This window comes from Crotalus tigris, unplaced genomic scaffold (assembly GCF_016545835.1).
Source record: "Crotalus tigris isolate CLP2741 ecotype Arizona unplaced genomic scaffold, ASM1654583v1 scf7180000017733.2605024, whole genome shotgun sequence".
Taxonomy (NCBI): Eukaryota; Metazoa; Chordata; class Lepidosauria; order Squamata; family Viperidae; genus Crotalus; species Crotalus tigris.
Window position 1 is genome coordinate 2424727 of NW_024096600.1, and position 12119 is coordinate 2436845.

At 34.3% G+C, this 12119-nt stretch overlaps 1 protein-coding gene across 50 annotated transcripts in view; it reads right to left on the bottom strand.

Moving 5' to 3' along the window:
• Positions 1-12119, bottom strand: part of TTN (titin) — a 313395-nt gene that overhangs the window by 170189 nt on the left and 131087 nt on the right. For 47 of the 50 annotated variants that reach the window (XM_039339406.1, XM_039339428.1, XM_039339419.1 and 44 more), the window contains 16 exons: positions 11720-11797; positions 11440-11517; positions 11180-11263; positions 10739-10843; positions 9307-9432; positions 7641-7706; positions 6736-6819; positions 6420-6485; positions 6062-6142; positions 5509-5589; positions 4218-4304; positions 3890-3964; positions 2723-2806; positions 2270-2569; positions 625-708; positions 168-245 (listed from right to left, as the gene is read on the bottom strand). In XM_039339406.1, coding sequence (XP_039195340.1) covers positions 168-245; positions 625-708; positions 2270-2569; positions 2723-2806; positions 3890-3964; positions 4218-4304; positions 5509-5589; positions 6062-6142; positions 6420-6485; positions 6736-6819; positions 7641-7706; positions 9307-9432; positions 10739-10843; positions 11180-11263; positions 11440-11517; positions 11720-11797 — 1557 coding nt within the window. The remainder of the gene's footprint in view (positions 1-167; positions 246-624; positions 709-2269; positions 2570-2722; positions 2807-3889; positions 3965-4217; positions 4305-5508; positions 5590-6061; positions 6143-6419; positions 6486-6735; positions 6820-7640; positions 7707-9306; positions 9433-10738; positions 10844-11179; positions 11264-11439; positions 11518-11719; positions 11798-12119) is intronic. The other 3 variants (XM_039339404.1, XM_039339400.1, XM_039339417.1) reach the window with 3 other exon arrangements.

Consider the following 12119-nt stretch of genomic DNA (forward strand, 5'->3'; position numbering starts at 1 on the left):
GAACCTCAGAGTTAGTTTTGCTTCGACATTACCATGCTGTGTATTCAATAAACAGTAAGATTTTCGGAAATAGAATGAACCTGGACTTTTATCTGGATTCTCGTGCTGGATGTTGACACAAGGATTGTTATATGAATTTGTACATGTTAAATCCCAAAGTGATGTACCTTTAGCTGGTGGAGCTTCTTTCCTTTTGGGCATAGGAACCTTTTCTTCAGGGACAGGCTTCTTTGGCACTTCAGGCACTTTAGAGATAAGGTTTGATATTATTGAGGACCAATATGTTAGGGCACATTAAACAACATAAGCAAGGCCAGTTTGGTCTAGTGGTTAAGGTGCTAACTTATCAACTGCAACTGTGGCAAGAAAGGTTGTAAAATGGGGCAAAACTCACTTAACAAATGTCTCACTTAACAACATAAATTTATGGCTCAATTGTAATCATACAGGACTGCCTGTAATGAAGGTGGAAGACAAATACATAAACAAAAAATAAATAAAAAGGGCACAACTATGTTGGATGCTACTACAAAAAAATAAATCTACAATAATTCTTAGCCAATGTCTTTACAGCTCTTAAAAACTTATGAAAAGGAAAACAAAGATGAAAAAAATGCGATATACCTTTGGCTGGAGGCGCTTCCTTTTTCTTGGGAACAGGAACAGGTTTCTTTTTCTCAGGCACAGGCTTCTTGGGGACTTCAGGCACTTTAAAGATAGAATTACGTTTAAAAGTTTGGACTCAGAGGAAGACATGGGCATCTACAGAGGGATCCAAAAGTCAAGATGATAATTATGGCTGTACAATCAAAACTTCACTCCTTTTTATGTGTTGTAGGTACTATGCATTTAGAAATGGGGGGGAGCAGGGCTTTGATCACATTATAATGATTATTATCTTGACTTTTTTGGTTTATTTCTGTAATGCCCATGGTAACATAGTACAAACACTGGTGAAGCCATATATTAGGTCAAATAAGTCCTTATCTCTTCTTTGATACAGTATCTGTTACAATCCATGACACATTGTTCAGCAGAGCCTCCACCCTTTTGACTAGCTTTTGTGGACTGAATGTTTCCATACAACTCCACTAGTTGGCATCTGAATGGCTCTGATCAGCAGAATACACACTAGTACAGTGGTTCTCAACCTTTTTAATGCCGTGACCCCCAACCGGTCGTAAGTTGAGGACCAAACCAGTCATAAGTCGAGGACTAAACCAGTCGTAGGTTGAGGACTACCCAATCGGTCGTAAGTTGAGGACTTTCCCTGCCTGGGAGCACCATGCATGCAAGGTGCCGCCCCCTGCGCTAGCTGAGGCATAGCTGGCAAGCGGCAGAGATGGAGCAGGCCGACCACCGGCTGGGCCACCAGCTGGCCCAGCCCAAGAGAGGTAAGGCACCTGCCAGAAAAGGGGAAAAAATGGCAGACAGCCTTGCTTGGCGACCCCCGTGAAATGGTAGATCGACCCCAAATGGGGTCGTGACCCATAAGTTGAGAACCGCTGCACTAGTAGATTTTCCCTTTCTATCATTCTCCTTGGAATCTATCAGCTCAGTTTACTTCTACATTGCTTCCCCCCACACCAGAGTGTTGGATTCAAAGCCCTTTCTGCTACTTTCTAGAGTATATGCAGGGCCCCAAAATATTCTTTGAAATAAATAAGATGGCTAGGCCATCTTATGAATGCTGTTTTCCCAATTAAAATTACACTCAAATGAAGCATGATGCTTGGACAGGGTCAAAAGAGTCTACAGGCTTTATGTATACAGTATATCTGACTAACATCCTCTATTCTGGAAGATTCACTGAATTCACTGGGATTAATGTAAGAACTAAAAGCAAAGGAAAAGGTTTCCCTGTCAGTCATGTCTGACTTGAAGGCATGGTGCTCATCTTCATTTCTTGGTCAGTTATATATAAAATTGCATTAGTATATTTCAAGGCTTTTAGACAGAGCAGGCTTGTTTATTAGGCTCTGTTTCCAACTAGGAGAAGTTTAGATGTAAGTAGAATAATTTTCCACAAATAAGGTAGCACCTAAAGTTTAAATAGGTTAAATATTTTTGAACTATTCCCTAGTTCAAACTTTCCTATTTGCAGTTTATACCCTAAAACCACACATGAATTTCAAACATTAGTTAGAAAGATGAATGACCGATCAAAACAAATCTGAATAAACAAAATAAACAAACAAAAAATCTGAGGTAAGAGCAAATTCGTAAAATATACATTGCCGTTGCTTTTAAAAGCTGATTTTTTTTTTACCTTTATGTGGAGGAGGTGGAGGAATTTCTTCCTCTTCTTCATATTCAGGAACCTCTTCATAATGAGGTACTACTACTACTTCTTCTTCCTCATGAGTTATCTCTTCTTCATATCGTGAAACTTCCTCCTCATATCGTGAGACTTCCTCTTCATATCGTTCCTCTTCTTCATATTGTGGGACTTCTTCCTCTTCATATTGGGGAACTTCTTCTTCTTCATATTCAGGAGCCTCTTCTTCATATTGAGGAACTGTCACATGGACCGCTTCTTTTTTAATAACAGTCTTACGAACTTCAGGAACTTTAAAAAATACGAATTTTTGAGAGTTTTAGTTACACACGCAATCAATAACGTAAGCATTAGTCAAAAGAATACTCACATAATCACAAATGCTAGAATAACATATAGCAATACACAACAGACAAATGACTCAAATTTATATCTTAAATATACCTTTAGCGGGAGGTTTCTTCATTTTTGCAGTAATTGATATAGGCATTTTTTCTTTTCTGATAGCAATCTCAGGCTCTTCAGGAACTTTAAAGATACAGTACATTAACATATAAGAACCAGACAAAATATACACATATACATATATTTGGTTAAAGAAGATATTTGACTTTACTGTAGTTGCATCTCTTTTATTTAAATTATTTCCTGTATAATTTATTGCTCCTGAATTAAAAGGATATGATATGTTAATATTTTTTTTAAAAAAGTATGCATTTTTTCAGATTTCATCATCAAGAATTTTTTGTCAGTTACAGTCAAAATCTTCTAGGCATTTTTCCACTTCTGATTTGCCATTGTATTGTGGACGAATAATACTTCCAGGGAGTATCCAAGATGAGTAAAAATAACCAAACTTTTCAGCCGATTAAGAAGATATTTTATCTGTCTGTCTGTCTGTCTGTCTGTCTGTCTGTCTATCCATCCATCCATCCATCCATCCATCCATCTATCCATCCATCCACCCATCCATGCATCCATCTATCCTTATTTATTATTTCTATGCTGCCCATCTAGCCAGGACAGCTATTACCTGTTTGTTAAATCTGTGTACTACAAACTGCTGAATTTCTGTTGGCCTTTTCTATAAGCTTCCTAAATGCTGCTTCCATAATATTTTTCCTATTCTAAGCCATTTTACTTAGACGAAGCTTTCAGTGTCGGAAGTAGAACAACTTCAAGCAGTTATCCAAGTGAAAAATTGAAAAGAAAAAAACCCAACATTTTTTAATGCTGTACAAAATTTATCTTCTTAGATTGTTAATCTCTTCTGTTGCATTCAAAGAAAAAAAAATCAAGCTATCAAATATGATTATTTATTCATTGGGCCATTAAACCTTCCTTACTATTAAGAATCAGAACCCTTGGTGATTCGTTTTATTATTTATATATTAAATTGTTATTAAAATGTTATGTGGTAAATTTCATACTCAGTAAGGTTTCTTTTGGAAATAACAAGAGACTGGGAGACTTAGTGCTCCTGGAGAGCTAATATCTTTACAAGTCAATGATAAATATTCATTTTCTTAACATATATTAAATGGCAGTGACGTTATTCAATTACTGAGTTTCTGGTTGCTGCAACTATGCTTTTCCTCATTGACATCATACCTGTATATGAAACTTCCTCCCCTGTATGAAGAGAAATAGAGACTTCCTCTGCATAACCCCAGCGTTCTTCTATGGCTGTTATTAAAGACATAGTATTTCACTTTAGAATACCTCACGAGAAGTACCATTTAAGGCATACAATAAGAATTCCAGTAAGATTGGTGGAACTATTTGAGACTTCCTTTTAGACATTAAACAGAAAGTAAGAAAAATAGGCTTTGCCCATTCTCCTCATAGGAATTTAGAAGAAAACTATTTTTTTTAATCTGAGAATTCATAAGAATGTCTTCATATATATGAATTTTTGTTTGGTATGAAGATCATATACCTTTTTCTGGTGGAGCTACTTTTCTTTTGGGGATAACCATAGATACTTTTTCTTCTGATACAAGTCGCTTTGGAAGTTCTGGCACTTCTGGCAGTTGAAAGAAAGTAATAAGAAAACCATGCCGTGAATTGATGCTTTTCTCTCTAAATTATTGGTCCTAATAATTATATGAATGGGATAATGGACAAAAATGTCCAGATAATGACCAAATTGCTAAACAAGACAATTGACAATTCTTCTGAAAATGTCATCAGCTTGACAACACAGCATTTAACAGATATACACTGAACAGATACTAAAAACTCCATATTACATCTATGTCACTTACAGAATACAGAACATTGATTTGGTTTTAAAATTTTCTTAAGATGAAGCTGTTTTTTTTACAATACTGATTTTGTGGTAGAAATAGTATTTATTAATCATAATAAAGCATACCAAAAAGAAAACAAATAACTTCCTGCAAAAAATGTGCATCAATAATAAACAATTGCAAGATGTTGACCCAGACAACACTTTTCAACAAAGGCAAGGACATAAGAGATACAAAACTAATGACGCTTAAGAAGAGTGCTAAAAGACTTTATCATTTGGATACTAACAAAAGTGAAATCCAAAATGCAATGAAGAATTCAGTAGTCTTTTACAACTTAGTGTCCTACAGATGTGTTGATTTTTAACTTTTATTGGCTGCACTGGCTAGGAATTGTGCAAGTGGAATCCAATATATCTGGAAAAAATGTTCCCACCTGAGCATTCCAATCCACTCATTCTGTTGATTAGCACTAGCTGATAACTTTTAATAACTGTTAAAATTAATTTGTAACATCGATCAGAATATTAGCTATTTAGTTGCCTTATACCAAGTCATTAATAATTTTTCATATGAGTTCCATCACGCTAAAATCTTAATATAGGGACCTTTTGTGGGAAATATCTAACCTTATAATTTAATTATTTTTATTTCATTTGAATGACAAAATAGATCTACAAATAAATAGCCCTTAACTCTTGGATCAATTGCTTTGAAATGTAATATCTATAATTTATAGTTGCCCCTTATAGATTAACACATTTGATTAGTGCACTTATAGTTCAGTCATAAAAAGTAATACAGATATATAACACAAAGTATTTCAGAACCGAAAATACCAATTAACCTAATATTCTTTGTTAAGAGCAACACATTTCTGCAAATGTTAGGCAAGTTGCAATGTATCTTTCCTGGAAGTAGCTAGCTTACAACTTCTGCAATTATCTGACTGATACTAGAATCAAACAAGTATTATACCTTTAGGTGGTGGTGGTGCTATCACTTTCTTAGGTATTGGAATATGGACTTCCTCTTCTGGGACAACTTTCTTTGGCACAACTGGCATTTAAAACATATTTATTTTTTTTAGTTGATTTGAATTATTTATATGTGATAAGACTTGGTCAAAGTTACAAAATTACACAGTTATTAATTACAAACATGATTAAAAATATGAAGATAATCACGACTGAACATCAAATAGGAAACAAAGTCTATTCAACATAATTGGAGTAACAAGATAAACACTGCCTATTTAGGCAAGCCTGCTAAGATATTTTGCCTCCCTACTTTCTTTGTATAAAAAGTTCTCCTGATCATGTATTATAAGTTATATCAAAAGCGGTTTTGAAATTCCCTAAGTTTTAAAAGTGGTTTGTTGTTTTTTGTTCTAGAGATGGATGTTTGAGAAATGAAACCCATTTCTCATTTAATTTCTCCTCAGCAATTTATCAACCTTGTACTGCCTCTTTTAGTTGCCAGTCAAAATTAAGATATAGATACATGCTATAGAATTTAGAATTTGATGTACCTTTCTTTGGTGGAGCTTCTTCCTTTTTAGAGACAGAAATTGTTTCCTCAGTGACCACTTTTTTCTTGCGGATTTCTGTCACTTTAAAAAATAATGAAGATACGTCTACTGCATGTATTTCAAATATACATAAATATTTTAAAGTGAGATATTTGCCTTTAGCAATCAATATTAATTTTTAAAATTTACAAAAAGAATTAGACAAGCAGTGAGGCTGAGAGTTTGTCAACATTTCAGGGAGAAGACTAAAGAAGGACCAAAACAGGGTGACAATGAAGATATTATTCATAAAACAATATACCACAAGAGACAGACAGAACACATCCCTCAGAGTTCCTTGCTTGTTTGGTTTATTTACCTTTGGCTGGTGGGGGTTCTTTAACTTTAGGTGGAACTTTCTCTTCAGGAGGGACTTTCTTGGGCACTTAAAAAAAACATTTTACAACATTGGAGTGATTTCAACACAACACATTTTTAAGTTCAACACAAATAAAACATATTCTGAACACTAAGGACACACAGATTTCACTGAACTCATATGTGGTTAGATTATCTAGGAACATATAATTTTCATAATTCATGAAAAAGAAATTAGTGTAATTTTAAATACATGTAAGATCTGATGAATAACAATCTAATTTGATTGAATATCAAGAAGCAGTAAATATTTATACCTCTTGCCGGAGGGGCTTCCACTTTCTTGGGGGGAGCAACTGGTTCTTTCTTTGCTGGTTCGGGTCTCTTCCGGACCTCTGGCACTTTAGAAAGAATATTTAGATATAAGCAACACTTTCTAAGTACTTCTTATGAAAAGTTACCAATTGCCTCTTTAAATTATATGGAAAGGGGGGAAATCCTATATACAAAATGTAAATGTTCAAATTAATTCATTGATACATGAATTTACTAAGCTATACCATCCCCTAGTAGCAGTAAAAAAAGTGAGGTATTATATGAAATCAATATGAGACACTGTGCAGGTTCCAGTTACTACCATCTGAATAAAGAGTAGTTCCTTCTGTTCAAGGTCAGCTTCTTATCCAGTGGAGCAGTTCCACTGTTGGTGCAGATTCCTGTCTCCCTTGAAGACCCCTGTTCATGGACTTATCTGAGTAACAGAATAACACATCTGGAAGGGACCTTGGAGGTCTTCTAGTCCAGCCCCCTGCTCAAGCAGGAGACCCTGTACCATTCCAAGACAAGTGGTTGTCCAGTCTTTCTTTTTAAAGATTCTTCTTAAGACTCCAGTCTCTTAAGACTGCAGTCTCTTCTTAAAAGCTCCTTACAAACAGTGTAGAACATACTACCAGGGGAAGGGAGCAAATGGCAACGATTGTTTCATTCTGATCTGCCAGTTGAGTGAAAGTAACCTTAGGCTACAAGTAGGGGAAAATGCTGGTTCTAAGCCAAAATTGCCAAAGATATTCCACTTCCAAAATTTGAAAGTAAGTAGTTGCTACACAAAAAAGAATTGCCCTGCTAAAAGGACTACACTATAATGAAGAACACATACACATGTACCAAAAAAAGAAACATGTCAATTAAGCTACCTTTATATGTTAAGAAGTTATTGAGATACCTTTAGCTGGCGGCACTTCTTCGGGAACAGTAATATGCACTTCCTCCTCTGCATAGTAGGCCTCCTCTGTCAATGTAAAAGCATTGCTTAGAATGTACAGTTGGAATAAGAAAAAATACAATTAGCAAAAGCAAAAAACCAATATGAGTTACATATTTGCCTCATTCACTGGACTGTATGCTACATTTTTTGATGCCTGCAAATGTATTCTCCAGTAGGATGTAATGCACTAACAACTCATTTGTCTTAGAGTATAATCAAAAGAAATAATGCCTCATATATTTATAGCTTGCAGAATTAAGGAACAATTATTTGAGAGTCACATGCACTCATGTATACTGTATGAGGAAGTGTTCACACATTGGACCAGTTCAGAGTATGATATAAGTGTCCATATCCTAGCATCATTGGCTAACCAAGATTAAGACTCAAAAAGATGTCTCAGGGTGTCTTATATCATATATACATGCATTCATGGGTTAATTTTTACTAAGTCCCTTGCTTATAAGATTCAGCAACCTACAACAGCAGCAGCAGCAGCAATAATAATGAAGATGGTGATGATGCTGTATCACATTTAATCTATTTGCCCCTTGAAAATAAGCAAATGTAGTGAAAAGAGTAAGAAATACACCCTTGCTGTTACAGTTGAGTTAGAAAGAGTATGAACACACAGCATAAATAAGGAATGGTGGGACCTCAGACTTGGAGAAAGTGTCTGAATGTATGTTATACTCTCATGATAAGACCATGAATAGCCAGGAAACATGCCAAAGGAGGACAAATGGAACAGAGGAACTGAAGCCTCCTTCTTCTGGAAAGGACAGAAGTTGGAAAAGTGTTCTACATTGATATTTCGGCAATGCTAAATAAAAGGAGAAATCAACTACATAATTATATACAGGATTGCAGCTCAATCTATTTTTAAGAGATGCAAGATTGATTTTTTTAAAAGGTCCCTTGCTTTCGGTTACTTGATTCCGGATAGTTACAAGATGAACTGCATTTGCAAAAGGTTTCCCTGTTCTTTGACCTATGATACTAAAAGGAAGACATTTATAATACTATGTTTCCATATTTATATATTTATTTAAGAACAATAAAGTCCCTTTCAGATGCAATGTTGCTATGAATTACTATTTCCTGATGTCTGTATGTGTAGCAAAACAGAATGACTACATAAAGGAAAGAAATCTTATTATGTAGCGCTCTAAGCAACAGCTCCACCATCTGGAATCAGACATTCATGTAGAATTTGAAGCATCAAGGCTGCTCTACAAATGCATTGCTTTACGTATGTGTGTGTATATATATATATATATATATATATATATATATATATATATATATATATATATATATATATATATGGATGCAGAAAGCTAGTTTCAAAACAACAGTGTCTTTTAAACAGACTTTAAGTATGATTTAGAAATTGATGTGCTCCTTACATCAAAATAAGGAAGATGCAGATATTCTTAAACACATTGTTTTAAAGTTCTCTTTGTAATCAAATTACTCATCTGAGTGACACAAAACATATAATAATTAGTGGATTTGATTAATTTGATTAATGGATGGATTATATTTCAAGATGGCACAAATGTTGTAATGGTCATTATGCAGGAAAGATGACAATTATTTTGCTTTTTGAATAGTAGAATACCTGTTACTTCTGAAATTTCCTCCTCTTCCTCATAAGAGACTTCTTCTTCCCTCCAACGAGAAATAGGAAGTTCTTCTTCTTCTTCTTCTACTTCTTCTTCCTCTACTTCTTCTTCCCATTTCTCCACTGTGGAGATTTAAATGATGAGCTTAATATTACTATGGAATAGGATACTATATTATATGTTTGCTCTTGTTAGGAAAATGTATTAATATTCAAAAGGACATCAGTTGGAATGAGCAGACAGAAATCTACAAATCCATATTTGAATGAAAATCAATTTTGTAAATATGAATAAATATCAAATTTAACGTCAGTGCCTTGACTGGGTTTGGGAAAACTTAAAGAGTTTTAAAGATAGAGATTTATTTGCTCTTCTATGACTTCCCTCCTAATTGTAGAATCTCATAGTAATGACAACATGTGATAATTCTTCTCTAAAAAAAGTGGGATTAGAGTTTTTGTTTATGGCTTATAGCTATAAATCAAATATCCAATATCCTAATAATCATTTTGATCCTGCCTTTTTCAGGGAATAAATATCATATGATGATAGTACTAAGAGATCCCACAATTAGGAAAAATGTCTGTCTGTCTGTCTGTCTGTCTGTCTGTCTATCTATCCATCTATCTATCTATCTATCTATCTATCTATCTATCTATCTATCTATCTATCTGTCTATCTATTATCAATATAGAATAGAACAGAATAGAATAGAACAAAATAGAATTCTTTATTGGCCAAGTGTCATTGGACACACAAGGAATTTATCTGTCATATATCTTTACAATAGAATGATAGATTGATAATAGAACAGATAAATAAAATAGATAAAAAATAGAGTGTTAATAGAAGATAGATGAATCTATGTATCTTTCATTAGTAGAAATTTTGTAATCTTGTAAACATAATAAAAAAGGAAAAAAAACATAGTTCCATATCCAGATAAGCTCCTCCATCTTCTTAAACACTTGAAAAAGATTACAGAGAATCATTTTCATATCTTTGTAGAGCTGCATAAATTTTCTCTTAGTGTTTACATAAGCACTCAGAGAACAACAGTTTTGGATTTTCACATTCTACTCATGTTTCTCAAATCAAAAGACCTCCCCCCAAAGCACACAGAGTACATGTATAACAGAGTGCACACATATTCACACAAAAATGCACAGATCTGTCAGAACAGTTTAATGGGAATGGGGTGGATTATGTTCAGACAAAATCATGGAACAAAACTGGAAAAAAGTTACTTTCTCCAAGGATCTTGGTCACACACAAAGGTGTTCCAGTGATACACAAATCCAAACAGAAACAAACCATTTGGGTTAAAAGAAGCAGAGAAAACCAGAACAAGCAGGCAATTATTTAATTACAAAGGTGTCCAGAAAAGTAAAGAAAATAGTTCATAGTTCTAATTATTTGTAAAGATACCTTCAGGTAAAGGAGCTTCCACTCTTTTAGAAATGGTAACAGACACTGTTTCTTCAGAAACAAACCTTTTCTCTTCTACAACAGCCCTCTTAGGCACCCCAGGCACTTTAAAAAGACATTAAATGTGCACAGATTTAACTGGAATACATATATTCCTGGCAGATGAGTGCAACTATTTTCAGTATTAATTTAAGAGTTTAAAGGGAGAAGTGAACTGAACAGTACTTTTGAATATGTAATGTACAAATAAAAGCTAAGCAGCAGTACAAAATGAATACAAATAAAGCCCATCTCCCCACCTCCCATTATCTACGCAACAACGTCTTCATGAGTTACTAGCAATACGCATGATACAGAGTGCAAAACATGGAACACACACAATGAAAAAAGACACTCTTTGATATGATCAGGCTATTATTCCAACAATATCCCAAGATATACCTTTAGCTGGAGGGGGTTCAACTCTTTTGGGCACAGCAACTGTTATTTTTTCCTCAACAATTACTTCTTTCGGCACTTCAGGCACTTTAAAGAGATGATCGAGTCTCGTTTTAGAATTTCCAATGGTAGCAGAAATGCAATTAATGCATATAAAATGGAAAATTACAGTCAAGAAGACAGAGCATAACAACGAACAGCTAAGTCAGACCCATATATATATATATTTAAATTTTATTTTCTCCTGAAGGAAGGTACTATACCTTTTGCTGAAGGGACTTCTTTTTTACGGAGCCGAGGTACTTTTTCCTCAGGAATTGCTTTCTTGGGCTCCTCAGGTACTTTTAAAAGAAACAAATGTAAGAATACGTAGAATCTTCAAAACATAATTATGATTCACCCAACCCTGAAGAATTATAAACAAACATGAGCATCGGACTCAAGTGAACTGTGGTATGATTGAACACCCATATGGTTAAAATAAAAATATAAAAAGAGCACTAAAGTATATTGCCTGTTTTTAATGCTGGTGTATTCTTTTACCTTTAGCAGGAGGAACCTCTTTTTTCTTCAGAATGGCAACTTTTTCTTCTGGAATAACTTTCTTAGGTACCTCTGGCACTTTAAACAAAATTTTAAAACCAAAATTTAATATAATTTTTTAAAAAGCTGTGAGACTGCCATGTATAATACTGTGAATGGATTCTTAATTAAATTACAGCCAAATGGAGAGACGTCATCTACTATGCCTTCTTTATAAGAGGTTAATAAGTAGCTCATCCCATCTCTGATACTTATAATAGTATTTGGATATTTCATGAGTGCCTTCTGACATATTTAATTTAACTAACCTACTGTTAGTTCCACCATTTGGTGTCTAAATAAAAAAATGTTTATGAAGAGAATTAAATAAATAAAAGACAATATTGCACGGATGATACAG